This window comes from Vombatus ursinus, unplaced genomic scaffold, assembly GCF_900497805.2.
Source record: "Vombatus ursinus unplaced genomic scaffold, bare-nosed wombat genome assembly UNPS02014878.1, whole genome shotgun sequence".
Classification (NCBI taxonomy): Eukaryota; Metazoa; Chordata; class Mammalia; order Diprotodontia; family Vombatidae; genus Vombatus; species Vombatus ursinus.
The window spans coordinates 30,874-55,842 of record NW_020954656.1 but is presented as its reverse complement, the minus strand read 5'-3'; the positions used below and the strand labels follow the sequence as shown (position 1 = coordinate 55,842).

General features: G+C 36.4%; 1 protein-coding gene across 1 annotated transcript in view; it reads right to left on the bottom strand.

Moving 5' to 3' along the window:
- The window catches only part of LOC114028337 (CD166 antigen), a gene marked incomplete at its 5' end in the record, with an annotated part of 55,653 nt that overhangs the window by 4,359 nt on the left and 26,325 nt on the right, over positions 1 to 24,969 (bottom strand). Inside the window, 8 exons of the mRNA XM_027842589.1 lie at positions 8,234 to 8,351; positions 8,689 to 8,727; positions 11,026 to 11,158; positions 15,868 to 16,001; positions 16,124 to 16,259; positions 18,820 to 18,932; positions 22,130 to 22,262; positions 23,366 to 23,493. Coding sequence (XP_027698390.1) covers positions 8,234 to 8,351; positions 8,689 to 8,727; positions 11,026 to 11,158; positions 15,868 to 16,001; positions 16,124 to 16,259; positions 18,820 to 18,932; positions 22,130 to 22,262; positions 23,366 to 23,493 — 934 coding nt within the window. The remainder of the gene's footprint in view (positions 1 to 8,233; positions 8,352 to 8,688; positions 8,728 to 11,025; positions 11,159 to 15,867; positions 16,002 to 16,123; positions 16,260 to 18,819; positions 18,933 to 22,129; positions 22,263 to 23,365; positions 23,494 to 24,969) is intronic.

Here is a 24,969-nt window from a genome sequence, read left to right as displayed (position 1 = left end):
GCATTTAGTGTAATTGACCTAGCTGTAACCCATCTGGGAAGCTAAGCAGCAGTTTCAATTGTCTCAAAGACAACCATGCAACAAAAGCCCATTAAAAAAACAAAACAAAACAAAAAAACAAACACTAGTTGTCTTCTGTGAAGTTCTTAGAAGGGTTAAAAATGTAGATAATTCAAAGAGCAATGGGAAGCTTCACAGTGGACAGAAATAGGCTAGGGACTGTTATTCAAGAAGTGGTCTAAAAGACATAATGGATGAACTATGTGACTATAAAAGGAGGTAGAGGGGCAGCTAGGTGGCGCAGTGGATAGAGCTCCGGCCTTGGAGTCAGGAGGACCTGAGTTCAAATTTGGCCTCAGACACTTGACACTTACTAGCTGTGTGACGCTGGGCAAGTCACTTAACCCTGATTGCCTCAAAAAAGAGGTAGAGTGGTCACACTTAAGTCACTGGGCTTAGAGGAGCAGGTGGTAGAAAGAACTGGTGATCATTGAGTTGTAGGCTATTGTTACTGATCTTTGAAATATTATAGAAAATAGAGGAGATACTGCAGCACAAGAAATAGGCAAATGTTCTGATTTTCAAAAAGGGATGAAGGCAGATCACAAAACTATAGGCTGGTGAGCTTACCTTCAATTATTAGAAAATTTCTATAGAGTACTATTAAGTGAATGATTTCAGGGCCTTTAAAAAGAGAAGTGATCACTAAAATAAATCAACTAACCATTTAGCAATTATTAAGAGCTTGTGTGCCAGGTACTGCACTAAGGCAAAGAAAAGTTAAAACAACAACAAAAAAAAAAAAGCTCTGATTTCAAGAAGCTCTCTGTTCAAGACAATAGAGGAGACATCATGTAAATAACTAGGTATCCGCAAGCTATATACAGGATAAACTTGGGGTAGTCTACTCAGGAAAGCATTAAGATTTAGGAGGATGGAGAAAGACTTCTTGTAGGAGATGGGAATTTAGCTGATAATTGAAGGAAGCCCCAGAAACTTGGAGGTTCAGTGTTTAAGCTCAGGGATAGGCCATGCACTTAACTAAAGAAGGGATACAAGGGAGAGAGAAAACATACAATTTTGGTTACATATAGTTTAAAAATTTTCCACAAATAAAATCAAGGGAGACAGAATTAGAAGACTAGTTATAGAATGGGAAAATACTTCTATTAAATATCACTGATAAAAGCATGATATCCAATATATGAGGTGTTTAAAAGAGCATTTTTAAGTGTAAGTTTCACATTGACATGGAATTCAGAAAATTTTCCTAGAAATTAGAGCTGTCCAACAATGGAATAGACTGACTTGGGAAGTAGAAAATTTGCTGCTCTTCAGGATTGATGAGCAGAGGTTGGGCAGAGGGTGTTGTAGAAGGGAGACTCATTATTGATTGCATTAGCTGACTGCTGATAGCTCTTGGAACTTTGAGATTTGAGGATTTTTATGTGTAAAGAATGAGATATGACAGATCAACAGCATGAGTGCAAAGTTGTGAGATAATGAAAGAACCAGAGGAAGGCCTTCAGTACATGGGTTAAAGCTTCTATGGGGCCAGACAAGGGCTGAGCAAGATAAAAAGGCATGGAAAGAATACACACTTCAATGAAATCACAGCAGCTAAAAAGTGTGTGCCAAAATACAAAACATGTATGTTAAGTTTCTCAAAAGTTAACAAGTTAAAAACTTGATCATTTCAAAATGAAAATAGGATGTAAATATATTACAAATCCTAACCTTTTAAAAGTAGTCTTTGTGCTCTGATCCTGACTCTGATACTTACAATTGAATTCAATTGAAAAAACTTTCAATAAGTGGCTACTACTACTATTGCTAGGCACTGTGCTAAGGGCTGGGGATTCATAAGCAAAAATGAAATAATCCTTGTCTTCAAAGGACTTAACTTTCTACTAGCTATGTGACCTTGGGTTAAGTACTTGAATCTTTCTAAGCCTTAGGTAAAATGGAGAAACCCTCATAAAATGGGGAAAGTAAGAGCTGTACTTTCTTCATAGATTGGCTGTGGACATCAGGTAAGATAACATATGTAAAGCACTTTGTAAACGATAAACCTGTAAGTCTGTCATTATTTTTCCTGCATTTTGATCACTGTTTTTATTGTTTCAATTTCTATCTTTGCCTCACTGTCTCCCAAGCCCAAGAAGATGCATCTTTTTCTCAGTTCAGACATACAGATAGGATGGTAATAAAGTAAAGAAAACTAACCTCATTATTTTATAGTCACACTTCACATTTGCACTCTTCTATGTGCACAAAGGAAAACACTGAAAATGCTATTATACTGATATGTAAAATATTACTAAATGGAATTTTCTTTTATTTGTGTGAAGTAGCTCCGCCCTGCTATTTCTTAATTAGTATTATGTGCATCTATCCCCCATTTGGTATAAGAATTTTAATGTAACTTTAAATTCAAGGAATGGATTAAATTTGACATTAGTTTTATTTAAAAAACCCAAGAGCTTAACGAGTTTTCAAATTAGGATGTAACATATGTTAGATGGTGGCACCTACTGGTGACATGTGATAATGTAACTCAGCTCTACAAAAGAAAAGGAGGCAGGAAGCTAAACTATAGATTTTTTTTTTAAGAGTGGAGATAGGGGTTGTAACAAATTCCTTTGTAAGAAAAGTCAGGAAAGCATATGATGATAGTGGAGAAGAATAGAATTGAGGGGCAGTCCTCAGCCAAACATGTAAATCAGTCAACAAGTATTTGTTAAGTGCTTATTATTTGTCAGGCCCTGGGCTAAGCTCTGGGGATACGAAGAAAGGCAAAAGTAGTGACTTGGCCACCCTAATACCTTTCTCCTTGATCTATACTAGGTGTTCTTAATCTTTTTGTGTGTGTCATGGTCCCCTCTGGCAGTGTGGTGAAGTCTATGGATCACTTCTCAGAATAATGTTTTAAATGCATAAGATAAATACATATTATTCTAAAGGAAATCCATTATATCAAAATACAGTCATCACAGTAAGGTTTTTTAAGTTCATGAACTGTGAGTTAAGAATCTCTGATACAAATAAGACCTTGCTTTCTTAAAGGAAAAGGTTAGAGAAAATGTTAATTCTATTGGGAAGAACCAAGCATATCTATAATCATTAGAAAAATGTATACTATAAATTCATAAATCCATGCTTTTCATTTAAATGGCAGTGATTCTTATGACCTTAGGAGGTAAATCTCTTAGATTCATTCTCAGCTCCAATATCAGATACCTGAATTACTCATTGAGATTTTGGGTATCTGCTTGACACATGACTTGCAGTAACAAGGAAGAGTGTCGATCAGGAATCTTGCCCATGTAGACAACTCTTGGGTATTTAATCTGAGCTCAGATGAAAAGGATTTATGGGGGACAAAGTAGAAATGAATGGCTAAAACAAGGACTTGGGATTAACTATGGATTCTACTCTTTTCTTATCTTCTTACCTCCCTTATTAGGGCTAGTAGAAAGTGGGTGTTAGCTTTGGCAGGACTTAACTTTTTGTTATTCTTGCTCAGCTGGCCAAATATGGTACAGATTTGTGAACTGGTGTGCCTTCTGCCCAAAATTGGTGGTTTATTCCATGCATACATTAGGGATGGACACTGCTAAGCATTCTGCTCTAAGACCAAACTCAAGCATCATAACACTTTCAGTGAGGAAGTACAATGGCCAGTACTTCTTCACCGCTTTCAGGACCTGTGGATCTTATTGTCCTTATTCTGCTCCGGGTATGGAGCAACTGCATGGCATTTCTTTGCTTTAACTTACCTATGCCTGCTTAGATATAAAGACAGAGCGGTTTGAAACCTGAGATCTAGGTGATAGGGCAGGATGAAGGAATGTATTATATAATTCCCCATAATGCCCATTTTAAAGTTTACTATGAAAGAAACTCTACTCTGGAGTGCAAACATATTTCCAGTCATTCTCATTCAAACCCAGTTATTGTTTTATATAGCAAGTTCAAAGAAGTTTCTCACAATGTTGCTAAGGTTTGACTCTGTGCTTGGATATGCTTCTCTAAAGCTATTCTCCATTATACCTTGGTTGTCTTTCAGAATGGCTTTTGGGAATTTGTGAATGAGATAGATATCTGCAATGAATTTCTTTTCAGGCTGGTTAACCAATGACTATGTATTTAGGCTTCCAAAGAAAATCAGAGGCCCTGTCCTTTCTCAATATCTGATATCCATGTGAAAAGGCTGAGAGTTAGCTGAAAATAAGAATGAAATCCTTGTACTGATCTGTAAGGTAGAAGTCATGACTTGTGAGAAGAATGCCTATAAATACTCCTTCAATTAGCTTTGGATTATTTCAGTGGCCTACATAGGCAGATATTTGTGCTGTATGGCCGTTTTCTCAAAGTAATGGGCACTTCTATTTAGTGGTCAAAAAATTCCAAATGGTGACTATTTTAAGGATATATGCAATTACTTTTTAGTCTTATAAATCAGTCTAATATTAAGTTATATGTGAAAAGCTCTGGTTTAGGGCCTGGTACATGTTCTAGGGTTTGAGGCTATTAGTGTAAACTTTCATGAATTTCAGTTTTTTCCTTCGTTTATAGGGTTAACAATCCCAAATTAAGTTGCTAAAATGGTAGCTCCTTGAATAGGGTTTTTGTAAGGGATAACTCATCAGGACTGAGAAACGCTTGGCAAATCTGACGTGTTCTACCAATGCTTAATAAAAATCACTTTATCCATGCTTGTGATGAGAATTAGGGTGTATTACTTTGATTACCAAAATATTAACCCTATCAGAGTTGGTGCATTTTTCAGAGAGGTAACATTTATTTGGATGGATAAGTAGATGGACGTCAGATGGTCAAAGTTGCTCTTAATTTAATGAGGCACTTGGAAGGAACTGCATCAAGCTGGAGCCTGAGTGCTATACAACTAAGTGCCCTGCATTTAATATATTTGGTTCATCATCTGGGGTTACCATATGGTACTAATTCATGGAGTAATAGAAAATGTTAATTTTGCTAGTCATACAATGACAAAGATCTGTCTGATGAGAAGCTAGCAATTAGATCAGTATGATTAAAGATGCTGGGCTTGGTTCAAGAGTTTCACATGTACTTGATCACCATATAGGACAGTGACAAAGTTCTTTATGTTTCAGCCCAATTTCTTATTATGGAGCCAAGTCTTCCTTTCCTTCTCCCCTTTCTTCTCGGTTACTGCTGAAGGAATTGCCATCCTCCCACAGTTATCCAGTGTTACTTTGACTCGACTCTGACTTACTCCTCATATTCCATACATTGCCACTCGTCTCATCTACCACCACAACATCATATATAGATATTGATATAGTCCCTCTGATTTGGCATTTAAAGCTCATCAGAACCTGGCTCCCTCTTACCTTTCCAGTCTTATACTTCACACTTTACAATTCAGCTCTAAAGCCTACTTTCTGTACCTTATACACAAAACTCCACCTCCTATTTTTGTGTCTTTGTCCTCCATTTATGGAATGTTCTCCTGTCTCATCTCTGCCTCTTAAAGGCTTCCTTCAAGACTCAACTTGAATTCCATCTTATGTAGGAGGCTGTCTCTGCCCTAAGCCATTCCCCACCCCAACTACTAGTGCCTTCCCGTCTGGGATTACCTCCTATCTACACTGTATATATCTTGTGTGTATCTAGTTACACACAGCTTGTCTCTGTGACTTCCTTGAGGGCACAGACAATTTTTGCCTTCCTTTTTTATACCCAGTGCTCATACCTGCCACAAAGTAAGTGCTTCATAAGTGGTTATCAACTTATTGACTTCTGCCTTCTTCTCCCAAACCATTCTCAAAAAAAAAAATCAAAACAGAAGACAAATATGGTACCTTTGGAATATAGCTGAACTCTGAAGTCAAAATTGAAATATTTCAAACTTGTAGATCTTAACTTTGTGCTTCCCTTATTTGTTGTGGTGGTGGGGTCAGAGTTTAAGTAAAATTTCTTTGAAACTTATAAATGGGTGGTGGATTGCTATAGGGTAGTGCTCTCCCCTAACAACTACTTTCATTTTCTTACTTGTGTGTGTGACTTGAGGCATTTATATGATTTTTCATAGAAACCATGGACATGAATGGATTGACCTTCCCAACGTGGTAGCTATAGGAAATAGTGCTCACAGCAGAGAAGGATTTGTGAATTTAATGGGTGATTCTAACAACTGGGTGAAGGGTGAAGTGTCTGATCAAGGTTCCATATGGAATTGCCTGGATCAAGATTCACCACTCTGTGATGGGATCACAAAAAATGTCTATCAATCACAACATACAGAAAGAAAAAACATTTTCTTGCCTCAAGTGGGTTTGAAACTTCTGTGCTGCTGCCTTCTCAGACTTTCCATTGATGTCTCTTTGGGGGCAGGGTTTAGGTGAGTAACTGTTGGAGGGAGGATTCAAACAGTGAATTGGAGGGAGTGGCTTGTGTGTAAAAGGAGATTTGTGATGGAACACATAGTGTTAATCAAGATTTTTAGATCATTTTATTTGTGGGGAGGAGTTCAAGCTGAAATCATCCTTCCAGCATATGATGCACTTTTGGTGAATTTTTGAACAAAAAGTTGGCTTAATGGGGTATAGTATTAAAAAGACAACTTATCTGAAATATGGAAAAAGTACAAAATTGAAGTGAGAATTCAAAAAATTATTAACTTTTTCCTTTAAAGAATACTCACTAATCAAATCCCTTTTTTGAAAACAATACTGCTAACCTTGTTACTTAGACCAAGTTGGCCTGTTTTAGCTTTTCACTGGGCCTTCATTTTGAGAAACAAACAAAATTTGGAAAAAATATAATCAAGAATTAAACTTAATTTGGTTGCAGCAGAGCACATTCCACATTGAGAGGCGGCTGGTAAGCACAGTAAACAGAGTGCTAGGCCTAGAGTCAGAAGAACCTGAATTCAGATCTGGCCTCTGATACTTACTACCTGTGTGATTCTGGGCAAGTCATTTAACCTTGTTTGTCTAAGTTTCTTCATCTGTAAAATGGGAATAAAAAATAGCATTTATTTCCCATGACTGTTGTTAGGATCAAATGAGATATTTGTAAAAAAAAAAAAATGCTGAGCACAGTGCCTTGTAGATAGTAGGTGTCACATCAATATTTCTTCCCTTCCCCTTGTACACAAATCCACTCCAGGAAACTGTATCTATACATATGGCTAGATATCCATAACTATTTTATGACCTTAAGTTCTTTTAGGGCAGACCAAGTGATGGTCATTTTTGTCAATTGTGAATTACATTTCTGGTTAATCCTTAGCCCAACTGAAAATCATAGTATCTCTTGGTAGAAAAATGAGATTTGAATCTAATAAGTCTAGAGGCTATAGGGCTTCTTGAGGAGTCCTTATTCAAGGAATGTTTTCTTTTTGAGCCCAAAACATATTGGCTTAATATGTCATTAGTACAAGTCATATTTCAATGGAGTTGAGATTTTAAAATTTACTTCAAAATTTACATTACTTTGTGCATTCAACTTAAAATTCAGCTTTTTTTATTGGAACGGGAAATGAAATGACCTCACTCCAATAAGCTGTGAGTTTGAACAAGTTATGCCACTTCTCTGAACCCCAGTTTGCTTATTTGTAAAATAAGGGAGCTGGATTTGATTTCAGGTACCCTTGCAACGACGACATTCTATGGTGCTATGAGATGAAGCCAAAGAACCCATGTAAAAGAATGGGTACATTATCCCCTAATGGGGCAGGCTCCACTGGTCTGAGATTGGGTTCGTGGTACCAACAAATCCCTATGCCATCTCAGCAGCCCTGGTGGTATTTCCATGGGCAGAGTAAAAGCTGGGATCTCTATGAATCACCCAGCAGCCCCTGTAGTGGATAATCTTTTCTAACCTCATAAGAAAAAGCCACCAGATTGTGGCTAGTCTTGAACTGCTGATCTTCTTGAAAGATAAGTTTAATAATGCCAACTAAATGGATCAGAAGATTAACTAAATGACTCTGACCTGAATTTGAAACTAGTGGGCACACATGAAACCAAACCCTAAGGTCATATATCCAATTTTTACAAAATGTGAACTGGAAAATCAAAACAAAGTCCTTTCATTTCAGCAACAGCTGATCATTCCAATTTGGGAAAGAACTCTTCTTTAGTGTTTAAGGCTTACATGCAATTGAACAGAGAAAAATGAGCAAATGCTTCATGCATTTTAAGCAAGTAAATGCTAAATCTTTTTTTTTTTAAGGTCTTACTTTGATTTCTTCATGTACAGCCAGTAGACAACACCAGCAACAAGAGCTGCGAGGAGGAGGCCGACGACAATCCCCACTATTAACTTTGCCTGGTCATTCACTTTCTCTTTATTTTCATCTAAAACAAAGAAGAAAAGTCCATGCAATTATAGATGATGTCAATGATTTAGAGTGGAAGCAAATCTAAGCTGCTAATTCTAGTTACAAAAACAAAAGCAAAACCAAGAAAAGAAAAGAAAAGAAAAGAAAAGAAAAGAAAGGTGTACTATGGATCCATGCAAACTTTACTTGTGTGATTGTTAAGGAAACATTTTTAACATTCTTACTAGCTTGTCTCATCTACTATTTTAATTCCAGTCAAAATTGTGGACAGCTGGGGAAATTACTCATTCAATGATACTTCATAAATCTTGAGCTGATAGCCAAGGAAGAGAAGTCTGTCGCATAGTACCTACCACTTATATCGTCTGCCTCATCTTGTTCTGGAATACTGACTGAAATGAAAAATGTTAATATGAAATTAAAAACAAAATCTGTTGATATATGAAAGTCACCTTTACCATTATAGTATGATGTTATAATACTTAAAGACAAAAGGCCTATCCTACAGCTAAAAGGGGAAAAGATTACACTTAATGAAGCATAAAGTTCTCTACAAAGAAAATAACCTCATCTTTAAAAAAAGCTTCAGAATTCTTTAATTCATGGGAAAATGCACAGCTGACAATGTATAGACTGACCATGAATACTCTGGTATTCATTTTATTGTCCACTATCAACAATAGTTTTGTGCCTAGGTGTCAGCCACATGAATGGCCATCTCAAAGTCCAGAAAATGGATATAAGATATTGACTGATGAGAAAGTGAAATTCAAAAAAGAAGTTTAGGCTGCTAGACACAGACTCCTCAGAGCAGGACAAGTAAATAAATATGTTTGAACTGAGCTGAAGTTTTCCCATAAGAAAATACTTTTCTTTTGTGTTTTTTGATCCTCCCCTCCCACCCCTTCATCTACCTATTAATTCATGACATTCTTCTCCACTTTTGATCTGATCTAGACCCTTATCTTCATTCAGGTATGTTCTTCTGCGGTTAGCTAACACCTAGGAATAGCTTGTGACCACATCTGAGGTTGTGACCTGATAAAAAATAACAACTTTCAAAAAATGTCAACAGACTCGTCTCTCAGCGTGGAGCCATATAGCAAAATGATACTGCCTCGGGAATCAGAAATCTTGGATTCTAGTCCCTGCCCCACCATTTACTAGTGATTAATTAACAGTATAGGCCAGCTAGGTGGTACAGTGGATAGAGTGCCAGGCATGGAGTCAGGAAGATTCATCTTTGTGAGTTCAGATCTGGCTCCAGACACTTCCTAGCTATGAGATCCTGGGCCACTCATTTAACCCTGTTTGCCTCAGTTTCCTCATCTGTAAAATGAGCTAGAGAAGGAAATGGCAAACTGTTCCAGTATCTTTGCCAAGAAAAGTCCAAAAGAAGTCATGAAGAGTCAGCCATGACTGAAAAATGACTAAATGACAACAAATTAGCAGTGTTACTTGGGCAAGCAAGTTATTTAAACCACTCTGGCCCTTAGTTTTCTTAGGCATAAATTTAGGGGTTGATCTAAAGTCCCTTCCAACTCTATAGTCTGAATCTATCTGACTGACCTTGGGCAAAACAATTTATCTTTAAATTAAACTCAGTTTGCTCACCCATAAAAATGGGAACAATACCTACCCTGGCTACACCCCAAAGTGCTTATGAGGCTCAAATGAAAGACACTATAAAAGAACATTGTAAAATGTAAAGTAAAAAAGGTAGGATTTAGGGGGGCTCCAGTCTTGACCAGCCCTGTTTTAAAGTTTAACAAAGATACAGTGATAAACTATATATTAAAAGATGGTTTACAATTTCATGTTAATGGTAGGCTATTGTAGTCTGATAGAGTTAAATATTTAACTTGTAATATGCTGGTCAAATTTTCATATTGGCAAAGTTTCTACCTCCCTTTGAGATGGTTTAATTTAAATATATTATCAAAATTTTAAAATATGTATCTATGTGTTTGTGTGTGAGTATTATATGTTAGTATATCTGTCGGATACAATTACATATATGTATGACATATAAATATAAATATATATATATATGTATACATATATATATGCTTGTATTCAGCTGTAGCTATGTGTTGGGCTGTAAAATTTGGATTCAGATAAAAGGCCACAGGTTCCCCACCCCTATGCTAGACATTAAGCTGAGAGTTCAAATCTTAACTTTGCTGCCAATTTTACTGTAGGGGTTAAAATCAATCTATTTAACTTCTCTCTCTGTCTGGACAATAATGTTAAGAATATTTCTACGTAAGACTTTAACAGAAGGTAATAAATAAAAGCAAATGGAAATACATTTGGGCCTGACATAGTTACAGGAATGTTTTAAAAGATAATTTCTTCTTTCACTTTTACTCTCAACGCAAAAATGGCATAAGCAAAAACAATTGAATTCACATCCTTTGCAGCTTAGGGAGGAAAAGTCCCCGCATAGAATGTGGATTCTGATCCATGCATCATGAAGTGACTTGATTGTCAGACAAGACTATTACTTGACAGACACAAGAAAAGAAGAATCTTATGAAAAATGATAGTGGGTACAAAATAACAAATGCATAAAACTTACCATGATGAGGAACAGGAAGATGGAATTGAAGACTTTAAACTAAAGAGGGTTAACCTCAGTTTGTCTTATATTTATTTATTTTTTTTAAGGTCAGAAATGAAATACTCACTAGCAGAGACATTCAAGGAGTTTACTGTTCTCTCCAGCTGGTTTTCTGCTGTGCAAGTTAATGTAACATTCTCTTCAGGGGAAATGATAATTTTACTATAATACCTGCCATTGATATAAGGGGACTCCTCCGTCTGTAAAGGAAAGAAGCAAAGTCAATTTTGAAAGGGAATTTAACTAAAGAGCCTGAGATAAACAATAATTGATGCATTGAGATTGTGACAAGGTGCTGTTCCTGGGAAGTAATGTCTATAGCAGAGAAAAAGTATTAAATGCATTACTTGGGGTCTTATTTACATTTCTATTTTAATTAAGCTCCTGATTTTTTAATTACTCTTGCCTCCCTTCATTAGAGAGTCAGTCAACATTTCCACAGTAGGAGACAAAGAGGAGCTAGGGGAAGCAAGTGTGGACCTGGGAGGAAGTAGACCTGAACTCTAGTCCTAACTTGGCTACCAGCTATCTAAGTAAGTTTGAAGAATCGCCTGCTCTTTTTTGACCTCAAACCAAGAGAATGTTATATACAGTAACAGTAATATTGTTTTAAGAACAACTTTGAGCAACTTAGTAATTTTGACTATTATAAATACCCAAATTAATGATAGAGAAATGAAGGAAGGAAGAGGCTATCTGCATCCAGAGAAAAAACTGATAAATAGAATTATATATAGAATGATCTTACATATATAGTGTGTGTATATATATATATATATACATATATACACATACTATATATACACATTTGCAACTAATGGTAGCCATCTCTATGGTGGGGAGGAGGGAAGAAAAAAGGAAAAAATATATTTATACATTTAAAAGGAATAGCATCTTTTTTTTATTCTACTATGTTATAGTAATGCTTATTTTATTTCATAAATTAAATATAAAAGTAGGATTGTATCTCTGAGATCCTACCTGAAAAATTCTGTATTTCATAATAATGCTTTCCAATCTGTGGGGCATGAACTTCTCAGTTGCCAATGAGTTATTGATATGAGTTCTCAAATAATGACTCACACATGTATGATTTACTTTTCAAATTTATGTAGCTGTATTTTATTAAAATTTTTAAAAACCTCATAATAGCTTTTTATCATGTATTTTCTCAATCAATGGATTTGAATGGTACAACTATTATCACAGAGCATTTGGTGGTCTGGGAAAATTTTTGTTGTTGAAAAGTTGCCCACACACTCCAAGTGTGAGAATAATATATAGAGCTTCAATAAATTATTATTCCTAACACGCAACCCTCTTAACAAATGATTAGTTTTCATTATGCAATTTAAATAGAACTCTGCTTCATTCGTTTGTTAAGTGTTCTTCCCTATAATTATTAGTGATAATGATTAGTGATCATAATGATTAGTGATCTTTAGTTATGATGACTGTGAAATAATCTATCCTCAGCAGTGTTATTTGTATTGCAAAAATTACCTATTCTGAACAATTAGTTGTTGAAAGGAATAGATGTGAAAAGGATAAACTAAGTTGGTTGGGATATGGTACCACTAGACTTTAATTCCTGAGTGGTCCGGTTAGGTTTAATGTGTTCTGAAGGCAAAGAGAGAGTAGCCTTCACCCCATCAGTTTGTATATTTAGTCTTGCTTCTCAAATTCCTACTGAACACACTGTCTATATTGTATAATAATCACTTTCCGGTGGAAAGATCACTGAGACTGAACTTAGAGGGTTCCAGGCTCATCTTTGATGCTTACTACTTGAGTGAGCTTGGGCAAGTCACTTAACTGCCCTGGGCCTCAGTTTTTCCTCACCTGTTATAAATGAGGGAGTTGGAAGAGGGGATATCTGAGGTCCCTTCAGCTCTAGATCTATGCTTCTGAAACAGTGTTGGAAAGGGGATAGAGGGTTGGCCTTAGAGTTAGGAAGACCTGAGTTTACTTCTTATCTCTGACACATACTGGTGATGTGATTCTGGGCAAATCATAACTCTTTAATGCCTTAGGCAATTCTCTAAGATTGTAAGCTTCAGAGCTACCCTGGTGTAAAGAGTCGCCTCACAAGGCATTCCATCTACCAATGAAATCACAGGTCTAGACTAAAAAAAACCCAACACCCTTCTTTCTTGAAAATTTCATGGGAGTATGCAACTGCAAACTCCTTATGTGAAGAAGCCCTTCTCATTATGTATGTAGCCCTCCTCTGACAATATCTAGAACAGTATTAGGCACATAGCAGTCGCTAAAAATAAAAAAAAAATCACCCATCCATTCAATGAAAGAAGCACCAGCTAAGAGAATAGAAGGATTCACATAAGTCTATCACCACTTCAGGGAACATAACCAAAGAATAAAATAATGACAACTTCATTTTTGTCTCAGAAGCAGAACATCTTGGTTTCTACACATGGATAGCAAAATTTCCAATTTTCCACCATTCAAAAGAACTTTCATATAACACTTTCTTTGGATCCTTGATTTTATTCCTAGTTCCTCCGACCCGGATATGGTGCCTTTACACTTTTCTAGGTTGATTCTCTTTTCTTATGTTGTTGATACTATTGCTATCTTAAGGTTTTCTTTATCAATGTCATTTACATAAACTGGAATAGGAAAATGGATACAGAAAACAAAAGCTGATCAATTCACCAAATAAAGCAAAAGGCAAAGGAAAGCAACACAAATGATAAAAAAAATTAGTTATTTTCAATAGTAACGCTCATTGCTAGCAAATCAGGTTTCAGGGAGTGTGTATTTCTTAGGTATTGACAGACAAGCAATACGGTGTAATGTAGAAAATGATGAGCTTAGGAGTCAGGAAGATCTGTGTAAGAATCCCATATCAGAAAATTAGCTGTGTGACCATGTGTAAATCACTTAACCTCTTAGGCATCAATTTCTTTATATATAAAAGGAGGGGGTTAAAATTGAGATTTCAGAGATGCCATCCAGCTCTAAATCTAAATCATAACTAGGATTTCTGCCCCCTCTTTTGCATTCTTCTATGCTTAACTATGGCTACAGAGTAGGATAATCAGAATTACCTGTCCCTGAGAACACTGCTCCTACTAGCATCAAGTAGCTGGTAAGAGAGAGCTATTCTTGATCACATATCCCACAAGCTGCAGGGAAGAAATACTGATTATACACTTCATCAGAGATAGAGCGCATGTGTTCTACCCCTCTCTCTAATCTCTGATCATTCTGTTTGGGGACATTATACATCCCTGGCAGTGTACATCCATATAACCACACACAATGCCAAAACACAGAAAAGGGAGAAAGACACAGAATTTGATGAGATATGTGATCATCATCACTCCATTTTCCCCTGCCATGATATGTGAACTGACTATTCTAGGAAATGGTATTGCATGACCACCTGGGTACTGGGGAAGATGGAACAATTTTAATTTTAAAAAGAAACTGACAGCCTTTTATCTTGTGTCTTATGACCAGTCCAAAGCAAAACAAGAGGTAACTGAGAAGTTAATATCCCCAAAGAAATAGTCCTTAGCCAGTGCCAGAGAAAGCAGTTCATGTGGCGTCTTTGTATATTTTAAAAAATAAAGGAACATATTAGGGAAACCATTAAACCTAGTCTTCAACAGCTTGTTATGTTTTCTATCTGAAAATCCAACAGATTGACAATTTCATGGGTTTGCAATTTTGAACCCCCAATGATAAGCCAGATTTTCACTCTTTTTGATATTAAAATTGACATGAGGTAATGACCAGAGTTTACATCATAAGAAAAAGACATTTGTAACTCTTATACTCAAAGACCTAGTTTTCTTTTAGGAGGCAATGGGGGGGGCATGAAATCTAAATTCTACCTTAGCACACAACAGAACAAATTATTATTTACCTTCCTCTTCCCACCTTATGTCTGAAAGGGCCTCTATATATGGACCCAACTCTGGTATAGCCACAGGAGGCCATATGTTCAAATGAAATAACTGTCTAGCTGTTGCGGGGTGGGGAACCTGCAGCCTCGAGGCCACATGTAGCCTTCTAGGTCCTCGAGTATAGCCTTTTGAATGAGTCCAACTTTTACAGAACAAATCCTTTTATTAAAGGAATTTGTTCTGTGGAATTTAGATTCAGTCAAAGGGCCACACTTGAGGACCTAGAGGGCCACATGTGGCCGCAGGCTCCTCAACCCTGATTCTAGCACTATGTTAGGAAATAATTTTAAGATGGACTATTCCTTAATACAATACAAGGAAGCAAATTAATATAAGCCACTTATTACACTTGAATATGTAAATGTATGAAGCACCAAAGTGTTCCTGTTAATATTTTAATAATTTTCATAGTTTAGGAAATAAGGACCACTGACTATCTTATTTTACATTCTTTTCAAAAGACAAACTTAGACACCCACAGACATTGTAAGTTTGGCTCTTTTCATGGCTCTGGGAAAAACAAAATATAGGGGGGGCATCATGTTATAGTGGATAGAGAGCTGGCCTCAAAACCAGGAGGACTGGATTTTAATTCCTACCTCTGAAAAAAAAAACTGACTCTGGGAAAGTTGTTTACATTTTTTTTTCTCAGTTGTGTCTCAGACATATCTCTAAGACTACTAAGTGGCCAAACTGCATTGGTAGAAAGGTCACCAGGGAGCTCCCAATACCAAGAAAATCACAAGTCAAATACCTATTCCCCTTATCTCTAAGATAAAAATCAATTTTAAAAGTTTTGGGTTTCCTTTTCTTTCCTTTAGTGCTGTTCAGAAGTTAATTAGAAAGTTCTCTCTTCACCTCCTAGAATATATATAGAGAAAGTATATGTTGATACTAAACCAGCCCCACATCTGGGCCACCAAAATGAAACCTCACCAAGATGAAGGAAAAACAAAGAGAAGAAAAATACTTGCTTGGTTTATGACGCTTCCACTGCCTGTAATTGTCCACTGGACAGCCGGCTTGGGAAAACCTTCCACATGGCAGGTAATTGTTTTAGACAATCCATTTGGATCAGTTTTCTTTGTCATTTTAATTTGAGGTTTTCCTAAAATATCAGCATAATTAAAATATTGTGGTGAGCTGACTGTGATGAATGAAACCAACTACAGAATAACTAAGGTTTTTGAAAGAAACATTGGATGCATATAAACTGCTCTCCTTTATTACCTTCCACAATTAGAGTCAGAGATTCTCTTTTCTTTAACCCTTCTACCTCTTGTAGATTAGTTTCACAAACATAGTTCCCAGCATCCTGATACTGTAGACTGGAAAATGATGGCCTAGATCGCAGCTTTGTGTTATCCTGATTAAATGAAAAAATTAATTATTTTGCATGGCTTAGTTATAACTGTAGGCATATTTACTCAAGAGTAATTAAGATCTAGACTAATATTTTTTGACAATCTAATAATCAATTACTCCATTTATCCTACTCGTGAAAATATGAGGGTTTTTTCCTGTCTTTAGATTAAAAAAAAACACATGAAAACAAAGTGTTTTCTTTATTTTCTCTTGTAAAACCGGTAGAAAGAATAATAATAATTATTATTATAATATCTAACATTTATATACTAGAAGCTAACATTTATGTTAATGTCTATGATGGGCTGGGGATTATGCTAAATAGAAACTTCAGTTATTATCTCATTTGATCCTCACAACAACCTTGGGAGAAAAGTGATATTATATCCCTCATTTTACAGATGGGGAAATTGAGGTAAACAGTGGTTAAGTGACTTACCCAGGGCCACACAGTAAGTAAGTATCTGAGGCTGGGTTTGAACTTAGGGCTTCCTAACTGCAGGACTCATGCTCTATCCACTGCACCACCTAGCCTCTCATTGACATAGCTTGAAGTCTACGACTGTGTACTGAATAGTACCATTTCCTCAAAGGGATGGCTTCTGTATGCTAAAATGTATAAATTTACTTTCTTTGTCTGATCTTCATTGCTAAGTGAGATATAAATGATTTTCAAGATATCCAAACAAAATTACTAACATTATTATTATAAACCCTGACTAATGCAATGAGACATTGGAGAGAGACACTTGCAAAAGAGTAAAAGTTTTACCTAATGACCTAGAGGTAAAATGTATATATGTCACTAGCGTGGCAGCAGTGGTATGTCAGAGAAACAATTGGGCCTTGTTGTAAGGAAGACCTGGGTTCCAAGCCAGCCTTTTATGCGCATTGTTAGTGTGACTCTGGACAAATCACTCAACCTCTTGATGCCCTTGGCAACTCTCAAAGGCAATAGCTTGCAGCGTATTTGCTGACCTGTACTGGTAGAGGTGGTGTCCTCACTGGGAATTTTCTATGTCAATAAAAAGCAGAGGTCCAGATCTTACTACTATAAATTTTTAACCTCGGGCACTTGTACAAAAAATAGTAACTGCAAATGGCAGTAGTAATGATATCATTGCCACACAACTCAAGAGTGCTTTGTTCACCATAACTCTCCCCTTTTCTCCAACCACTGACTGGATGGCATTGACAGCATTTGAGAACAGATAATCAGCCTGCAATAAAGAATTCAACCAATGATCCTTTCAGATGACACAAGAGATGGTCAATTCTGAAATAGGTATAAGTGACAGCAAGTGAAACTTTTAGTGAAAATGTACTGTCACGCTGGTTAGCCCGTTGGACCCCTATGGCTACTGGTCAAACTGATTAACCTGTAGGGTTCTCTGCACAGTATCAGTTAAATATGTATCACCTTGGATGCACAGCATGTAGAAAAAATCTTAAAGTATCTCTGGGTTTAAATTATTTATAATTATTTATATATATATATTTATAATATATATACATATAATATAACATATAATTATATATATACATACACACATATGTATCTAGGTGAATAGAACATGCTAGTTGTTAATAACTTATGTATCTATACAACTCATGAGGATGGTCTCTGCCCACCACTGCTTCAAAAGTATACCCTGGGGGCAGCTAGGTGGCCCAGTGGATAGGGCACCAGCCCTGAGGTCAGGACAACCTGAGTTCAAATCTGCCCTCAGACCAAACATTTGACACTAGCTGTGTAACTCTGGGCAAGTCACTTAACCCCAAATGCCTAAAAAAAAAAAAAAGAAAAAGTATGCCCCAATTGCACTGTTTAAGAATTGCAGTCAAAGGATCATGACACTAGAGGAAACGTACAAGATTGACTTCTGACAGCACTGGTGAAAAAGAAATGGATTTTTTTTATAATTTTCAGTGCTGGGGTCAGGGTCATTTATCTCCATTTTTGGCACAACTTCCCCAAACTCCAAAGGAGCAAATAACAGTTGCACTTTCCCATCTGTGGTACTAAAAAGATCTAATGATTGGACATGAGTATCTTTTACTGAGTTTCAGACAATTACTCTGAAATATAGAGAGGAATTATTAATGGAGGCCTATCAAAATTTTATATGTTTCACGTGTGTTCTTAGTACTTGTCCAACAAATTGATATTCATGGCAATAGTTTTTTTTGTTTGCTTGTTTGTTTTAGGTAATTGGAGGTAAGTGACTTGCCCAGGGTCACACAGTTAATAAGTGTCAAGTGTTTGGTTTGAGGTTAGATTTGAACTCAGGTCCTCCTGACTTCAAGGCCAGTGCTCTATCCACTACACCACCTAGCTGCCCCCATGGCAATAGGTTTTAATGCAGTATGCATTTCTAATTTTGTTTAAAAATTAACATTTCTAAAAAACTAAAGCATCACCTTAAATAGAGTCTGTTTATATAATATTCTTACCTCTCTATCATTGCATGAGATATGTAATATTTTTCTGTACAACATAAAATGACTGTACTCTAAATAGTAATGAATTTAGAAAGAAAGCTAGTAAAAATACTACTTACTTTCAACCAAACAACAGTTGCATTCCTGCTTGAAGATATAGTACATGTCACAGGAAGAGCATCTCCAATCTGCTTAGTAACTTCTCCACTTGGGTTAAGGGACAAATCTAAATCTGTGAAGCAAAAGAACTGTTTGAAATGCAAACCTCAGAAAATTAAAATATCTGAATATTGTTTTTGGAAAGGAGGAAGTGATGAAAGAATCAACCCTAGCAAGTGATTTGAAATCTAGACCACATTTATATGACAGTGAATTGGACTGTGTTCTGATTACTATGACCATCCAATAGGTAGTGTGGATCGCCAAATGGTCAATACAATTAACAGGCTTGATGTAGAGGCTACCTTTAAATATCAAGTTGATTTAATTTCTTCACCAGGGAAAAAGCTTTGTTATTTCTGGAAGGAAACAAACAATATAAGGGGAAGTGTTCCTGGAAAAGAAGGTAATTTGTAAAATATGAAAATCAAGCATCTTTACAGAACTTATGATAAACTAAAAAAAAACCAGGAAATATTCTAAAACTTTCTTCACAGAACACTACTAAATTCGTTAGACTCATAAAACATGGTTTTTGCCCTTTTCATCTGGTTGAAAGGTTAGACAATAGTTACACTTACACATACCAGCAGAAAATAACATTTTAAAGAATACAAGGTACAAATATCCCTACATATATATAGAAATCTACATCTATCAGACATGTGAAATGTTTCTTTAAAGAGCTTAGCAGTTTAGGGAGAATGGCCTAAAGAAAATATCCCTGCTTTCTCAGTTTATCACTGATTTTCTAAAAAAAATGCTTACACTATAACACACACAAAAAATCATTTGATAAATTAGTTGGTAGAAGTGGATTTGAGTCTCAAATTCAGGGCTAGGTAAAGCAAAATATTTATTTAGATGGTTGACTTATGGCATGAGAAGTTAGAGGGAATTAACCTAAAGGTTGGTGATGAACTTTAGCAGTCATAAGGGTAGTTAGTACATGTGGGTTGGGGGGCAGGGTAGAAAAAAGTTCATTCCCCCCCAATTATCTGGGGGAGGATAATACTTTTATAGGCTGGGAATACTTTCGTATAGTCAGCTATTTAGTTATTCTGGTCTTACTATTCTACCTATGGAAAAGAGAACAGGTTTGTTTTCAGGGGAAAACAAGCAAACAAAAACTAAAACATGTTACCAGTATTCCTTTTAAGAGAACTAAAATGTTGATTTTTTCTGGCTTCTTTCTTAAAACCCAACTGCCACATTCCAGCCTTGCATTTCAAAACTAAAATGCTTTAAAAAAAAAAGCCCCCACAAACACCTGAAATACAATTAAACTGTCACATCCTTCTCCTTATTCATATTCCTATCACTGATGATTATCAAGACACCTCCGTGACTTTATTATCACCTTGTTCTTCCAACTAGATACTCAGTTAACAGACATTATAGCTCTCATTTCTTGGGATTTTGCCGTCTCTTTCAAAAGCAAGCAAGCCTTAATCTCCCCTAAGGCTATGGATTCTTTACATAAGACCCTTAGAAGCAATTTACACATGACATCTTTCAAAGGCATGGCTATCTACTGGCTTCATTTCACCTGTGTCACCAAAAAAGAGTAAGGCTTGGAAAGAAACCTATTAAGGAAGCAGGGCAGTCCTGGATGAATTGTCCCAAAAATGGCTACTTTTAAACATATAGAAAAGTATGGCAGCAAAGTCCTTACCTAGGGGTGTCACTGTTCTCCCAACAATTGTTCCAAGTCATAGATTTACTCAAGTCAATACAAGATGAATACTGGACAGAACAAGACAACTATTTGTGGAAAAACATTTCCTTAATAGTCTTATTCTTTTCTCTTGCTACTTAGAGTGTGCTCCTAATGACATATTAAAATGTTGCCATTGCTTTATATTATGCCAACCTGTATTAATAATTAGGAATTGGTATATCTATCTATCTATTTATCTAGCTAGCTACATTATCTACCTCCCTTCCTGAATCTCTACCAGAGGCTTCAGCCTGAATCCTCTGAAGTAACCCCCAAAAATGTCATTTGAAAAGGAAGTTTAGAACCTCTTTCCCAGGAAAATTCTGGAAGGACACTGAAGTCTCTCTTCTCCTTGGAAGCAGGGTGAAGCCTCAGGCTCAAGGGATTAGACCGCATCACCCAGAAAGAAAGATCTCATTGGTACTACAAGATATCAAAATCTCATTACAAGACTGATCTTCATCTCCAAGGAAGAATAATGCATACACTGGGCAGTCTTTGAATTCTGAGTGCCTCCAGGACAACATCGCACTGGATCCCTGTCTCCACAAAACCTCTTCTCAGACTGCACCTATCTTGCCAGTATCTCCACAGGATGGACTGCCCCAAAGGGGAAAATCAGTCTTTAGGAAGGTCAAGTCAAGTGTTTGCTCTTGATGTGCTTCTGTGCATCTTTCCTTTTGCTTCCCTGAGCTCACATAGCTTTAGTCTACAGATTAGAAGCGCAGGTTAAAAGAGAACAAATGTGATCCTGAAGAGGACTTTGATCCTGAGGTTGCTTCTGCTTTTAGATTCTCACTGTCCACCCATCAATACGGTTTCATTGGCCAACGAAATTACTGTAATAGCCTTGATCTTATTCCCAAAGCTGAATTCATTTTCACTGGTTTTGGTTATGGGTATTATGCCCTATAATTTTTGTTCTCTATTAAATAAAGTCTTAAATACAACTTCCGTAGGCCAGCTGCTGCTTCTGTGAATTTCAAGAACAATCAGGCAGTTCTTCACATATATAATGATTCATTATTCCATTAATATCCATAACAGGTACCAGTTTCTTCTGCTACATATTGTGGGAACTTAGGATGATACTGGATTTTCAGCACAATTGGAAGTTGCATTAATTAAATCCATATATGTCATAAACTTTGTAATACAAACACTGAACCAAAGTGCTGCTGATACTGATGAACTTAATTAAGTCTAATGAAACCAGGTTACAACTGGGGCAGTAGATGGAGTGCCAGGTCTAGAATCAGGAAGACCTGAGCTTAAATCTGGCCTCAGGTACTTACTATCTGTGTGACCCAGACCAAGGCACTTAACCCTGTTTGCCTCAATTTCCTCATCTGTAAAATGAGCCAGAGAAGGAAGTAGCAAACCACTCCAATATCTTTGCCAAGAAAACTCTAAATGGGGTCATGAAAAGTCAGACGTGACTGAAATGACTGAACAACAACAACACCAGTTACAACTTATTTGAAGAAAGAGTAGTATTAGGCTAGAAATTGCTTTCTGAAACTGTGCATGAAAAAAATAAGGTAACTTACAGTGCACTGTGATGGTTGTGGAAGCAATCATGCTTTTTTCATCTGTTAGAGAACATTTGTAGTCTCCTGTCGCGTTTCGTCTCACATCTGTCAATATATAAGTATTCGAGCTTCTTATCCCTTCTGGCTGTCCCTTTGGATAGAGGTAAAACAGCTTATGATTACATTGGGTAGCAAAGATGAGGACAATAGTATTTCTTAACGACTGTGATATAATTCCTTCAATTTTGAAAGGGAAGAGGTTTGCTTCAATGGAAAATATATGACTTGTGGTTGGAATTTAAATATAAATGTTTGGCTTTTTATTTTAATGTTATATTTTTTGGAGGGGAAGAAATGAAAGCATTTTATTATTTAAATTATTTTAAAAATAAAATTGGTGAAATGTATTTAAATACAATTAATTATTATTAAATTATTTTAGAGCCACATAGCCATATAGTTCTTGGGAAAATGATGTTCATTTGGGTCCCACGTCCAGTTGGTGCTCTGAGTGGAGTGAGATGCTTTCTTTCAATAGCTCTTGGATGGGTGTGTTGTCCTGGCTACATAATTCTCAACTGATACTTCAGGTATAGCTCAAAAATGTCCAAAAGGATTGTCTCTGTTTTTAAGATAGAGAAACTGAGGCACAGAGAAGAGACAGGACTTTTTCAAGTTCATCCTATGAATGACTGGCAAAGCTAGGATCAGAATGCAGGGTAAGCTCTTCCTCTGTTATCATTCTTATTTTCCATTCAGTCTTGTTGATGAGATGAATATGGCAACTTATTTGAGAAATCAAGCTCACCAATTGGTTCTTAATAGCTATTGTATCTTCTACACCACTAGATTTGTAACTTTAGAAGAGTTTTAAAAGTAGCTTCCTGGGACAGTTAGGTGGTGCAGTGGACAGAGCACTGGCCTTGGAGTCAGGAGGACCTGAGTTCAAATCCAGCCTCAGACACTTGACACTGCCTGTGTGACCCTAGGCAAGTCACTTAACCCCAATTGCCTTATTCCCCTCCCCCAAAGTAGCTTCCTGTGTAATTTGATTTTACTGGTAAGGGAAAAAAGGCAGAAAAAAGTCTACCCTGTTTCGTAGCTTCCTCATGGAGTAGGGAAAACCTTCCATGGGAACTCTGTATGAGTAATATCACGCTCCCTCTTTCATGTAATAAAATGTGAACATCAGACAACTGTCAAACAGGGGACAATGATAGTTCTAAAGCTAAGTGGCAGGACTGTGGCACTTACTGGGAGGTAAAACAAAAACTCTTCTGGAGGGGGGTTACCATTTCCTAAGCATTTTAGAGTGATGTTGTCTCCTTCCTTAATGGCATTTTTGGGTGGCAAGACTTGAATTGTCACCTTCTCTGTGGGATCTGCAAAAAAATGGACACAAGTTAACAGTTTTTGTCAAATACCAAAGTGCTCCATGCCTATAATGCAAATGACTAAATTATACACAATTTTCTCAAGAAGCAAGTAATGGTAATTGCTTAAATGTATCTTTTTATAGAAGGATTTAAGTTAATAGGTACTTTCCATACTGAGTACTAATCCTAGTTAGAACTACAAAGGAACCCTGTTATATAAAAATCAATTTCTTCTTAGCAAAATGTCTTTAACTGTAGTAGGAATGACCATAATTACTTCATGTGTAAAAGACCAGTAGGAACAATCTCACTGTATGATTTCATTACAAGAGAATTTAGCTGTATTCTGTGAAACTTACTATTTGGAAAGACTGAACTGGAGCCCTCAAAATAGTTAGTTCTATTAGGCAACACTGCACTCACATTACATAATAGTACCCTACATTAAATACAAAGGAACATGAGCTAAATAGCACAGACAAAGCTTTTCGGTATGCTGAAGAGCATACTTGCTTTCGACAAGATGAATCCCATGATCTGAAGGAGACCCTTAACACAATCAGCAGAACTGTAGATGTAATATAATTCTGTTCTGTTCAATGAAGCCAAGATACAACTTTCATTCCACTTTGGTAATGTTTCCAAAGAAAACAGGGCTGAAGGGTATTCTTTACTATTAGTTGCTGTTCACAAGCAGAATTCTAGGGAAATTAAGTCCATACATAATGAACCACATCTAACAAACACAAAATAGGAGAAAAAATCCCAGTCTTAGAAGTATATGAATTTCCAAAATGAGTAACTTCCTAATAATAGTCTACTTTTAAACTTTAAGATGTTTCAAAATCACTACTTGGCTAAAAGAATAGCCAATTTAGAAATGGCCTAATGTAGAGGCTCATTTGATGCAACACTTTTTCACCTTGAGAACTTTACAAATGTTGCATCATTAGTTACGTGCATGAAATTTCACCAATGATATACTTCGGCATACTTATAAAGACAAAAGTGATCTGCCCAAGAAGAGTTCATATGAGTAATGCTACAAGTGGGACTTGAGAGGTGAAGCTAACAGGTTAGTTGCCTAGATGCTACAAAGATATTTTTTTCCATATCATGTCAAACATACAGACAAAGTTAACAGACGGAGGAAAGTAATAGATCTTTTGTCTCCAATTTTTCTGCATATGCCAGCACCAAGTTTGCGTATTTTTGCAAAGTTTTGCAATTCTTCTGATTAGTCTGCATCTTACCTAGAATATTCTGGTGTGATTACACTTCTCTTCAGAGTATATGTGCACACTGGAGATTTTATATACATTATACACACACACACACACACACATACACACACATATATATGGCTTAAGGTTTGCAAAGTACTATATATAGCTACATATCTATATCTATATCTATATATATGTCTTACTTTGCAAATCTTAAACCACTACACAACCAAGATTAGAAGGAAAGAAGAAAATT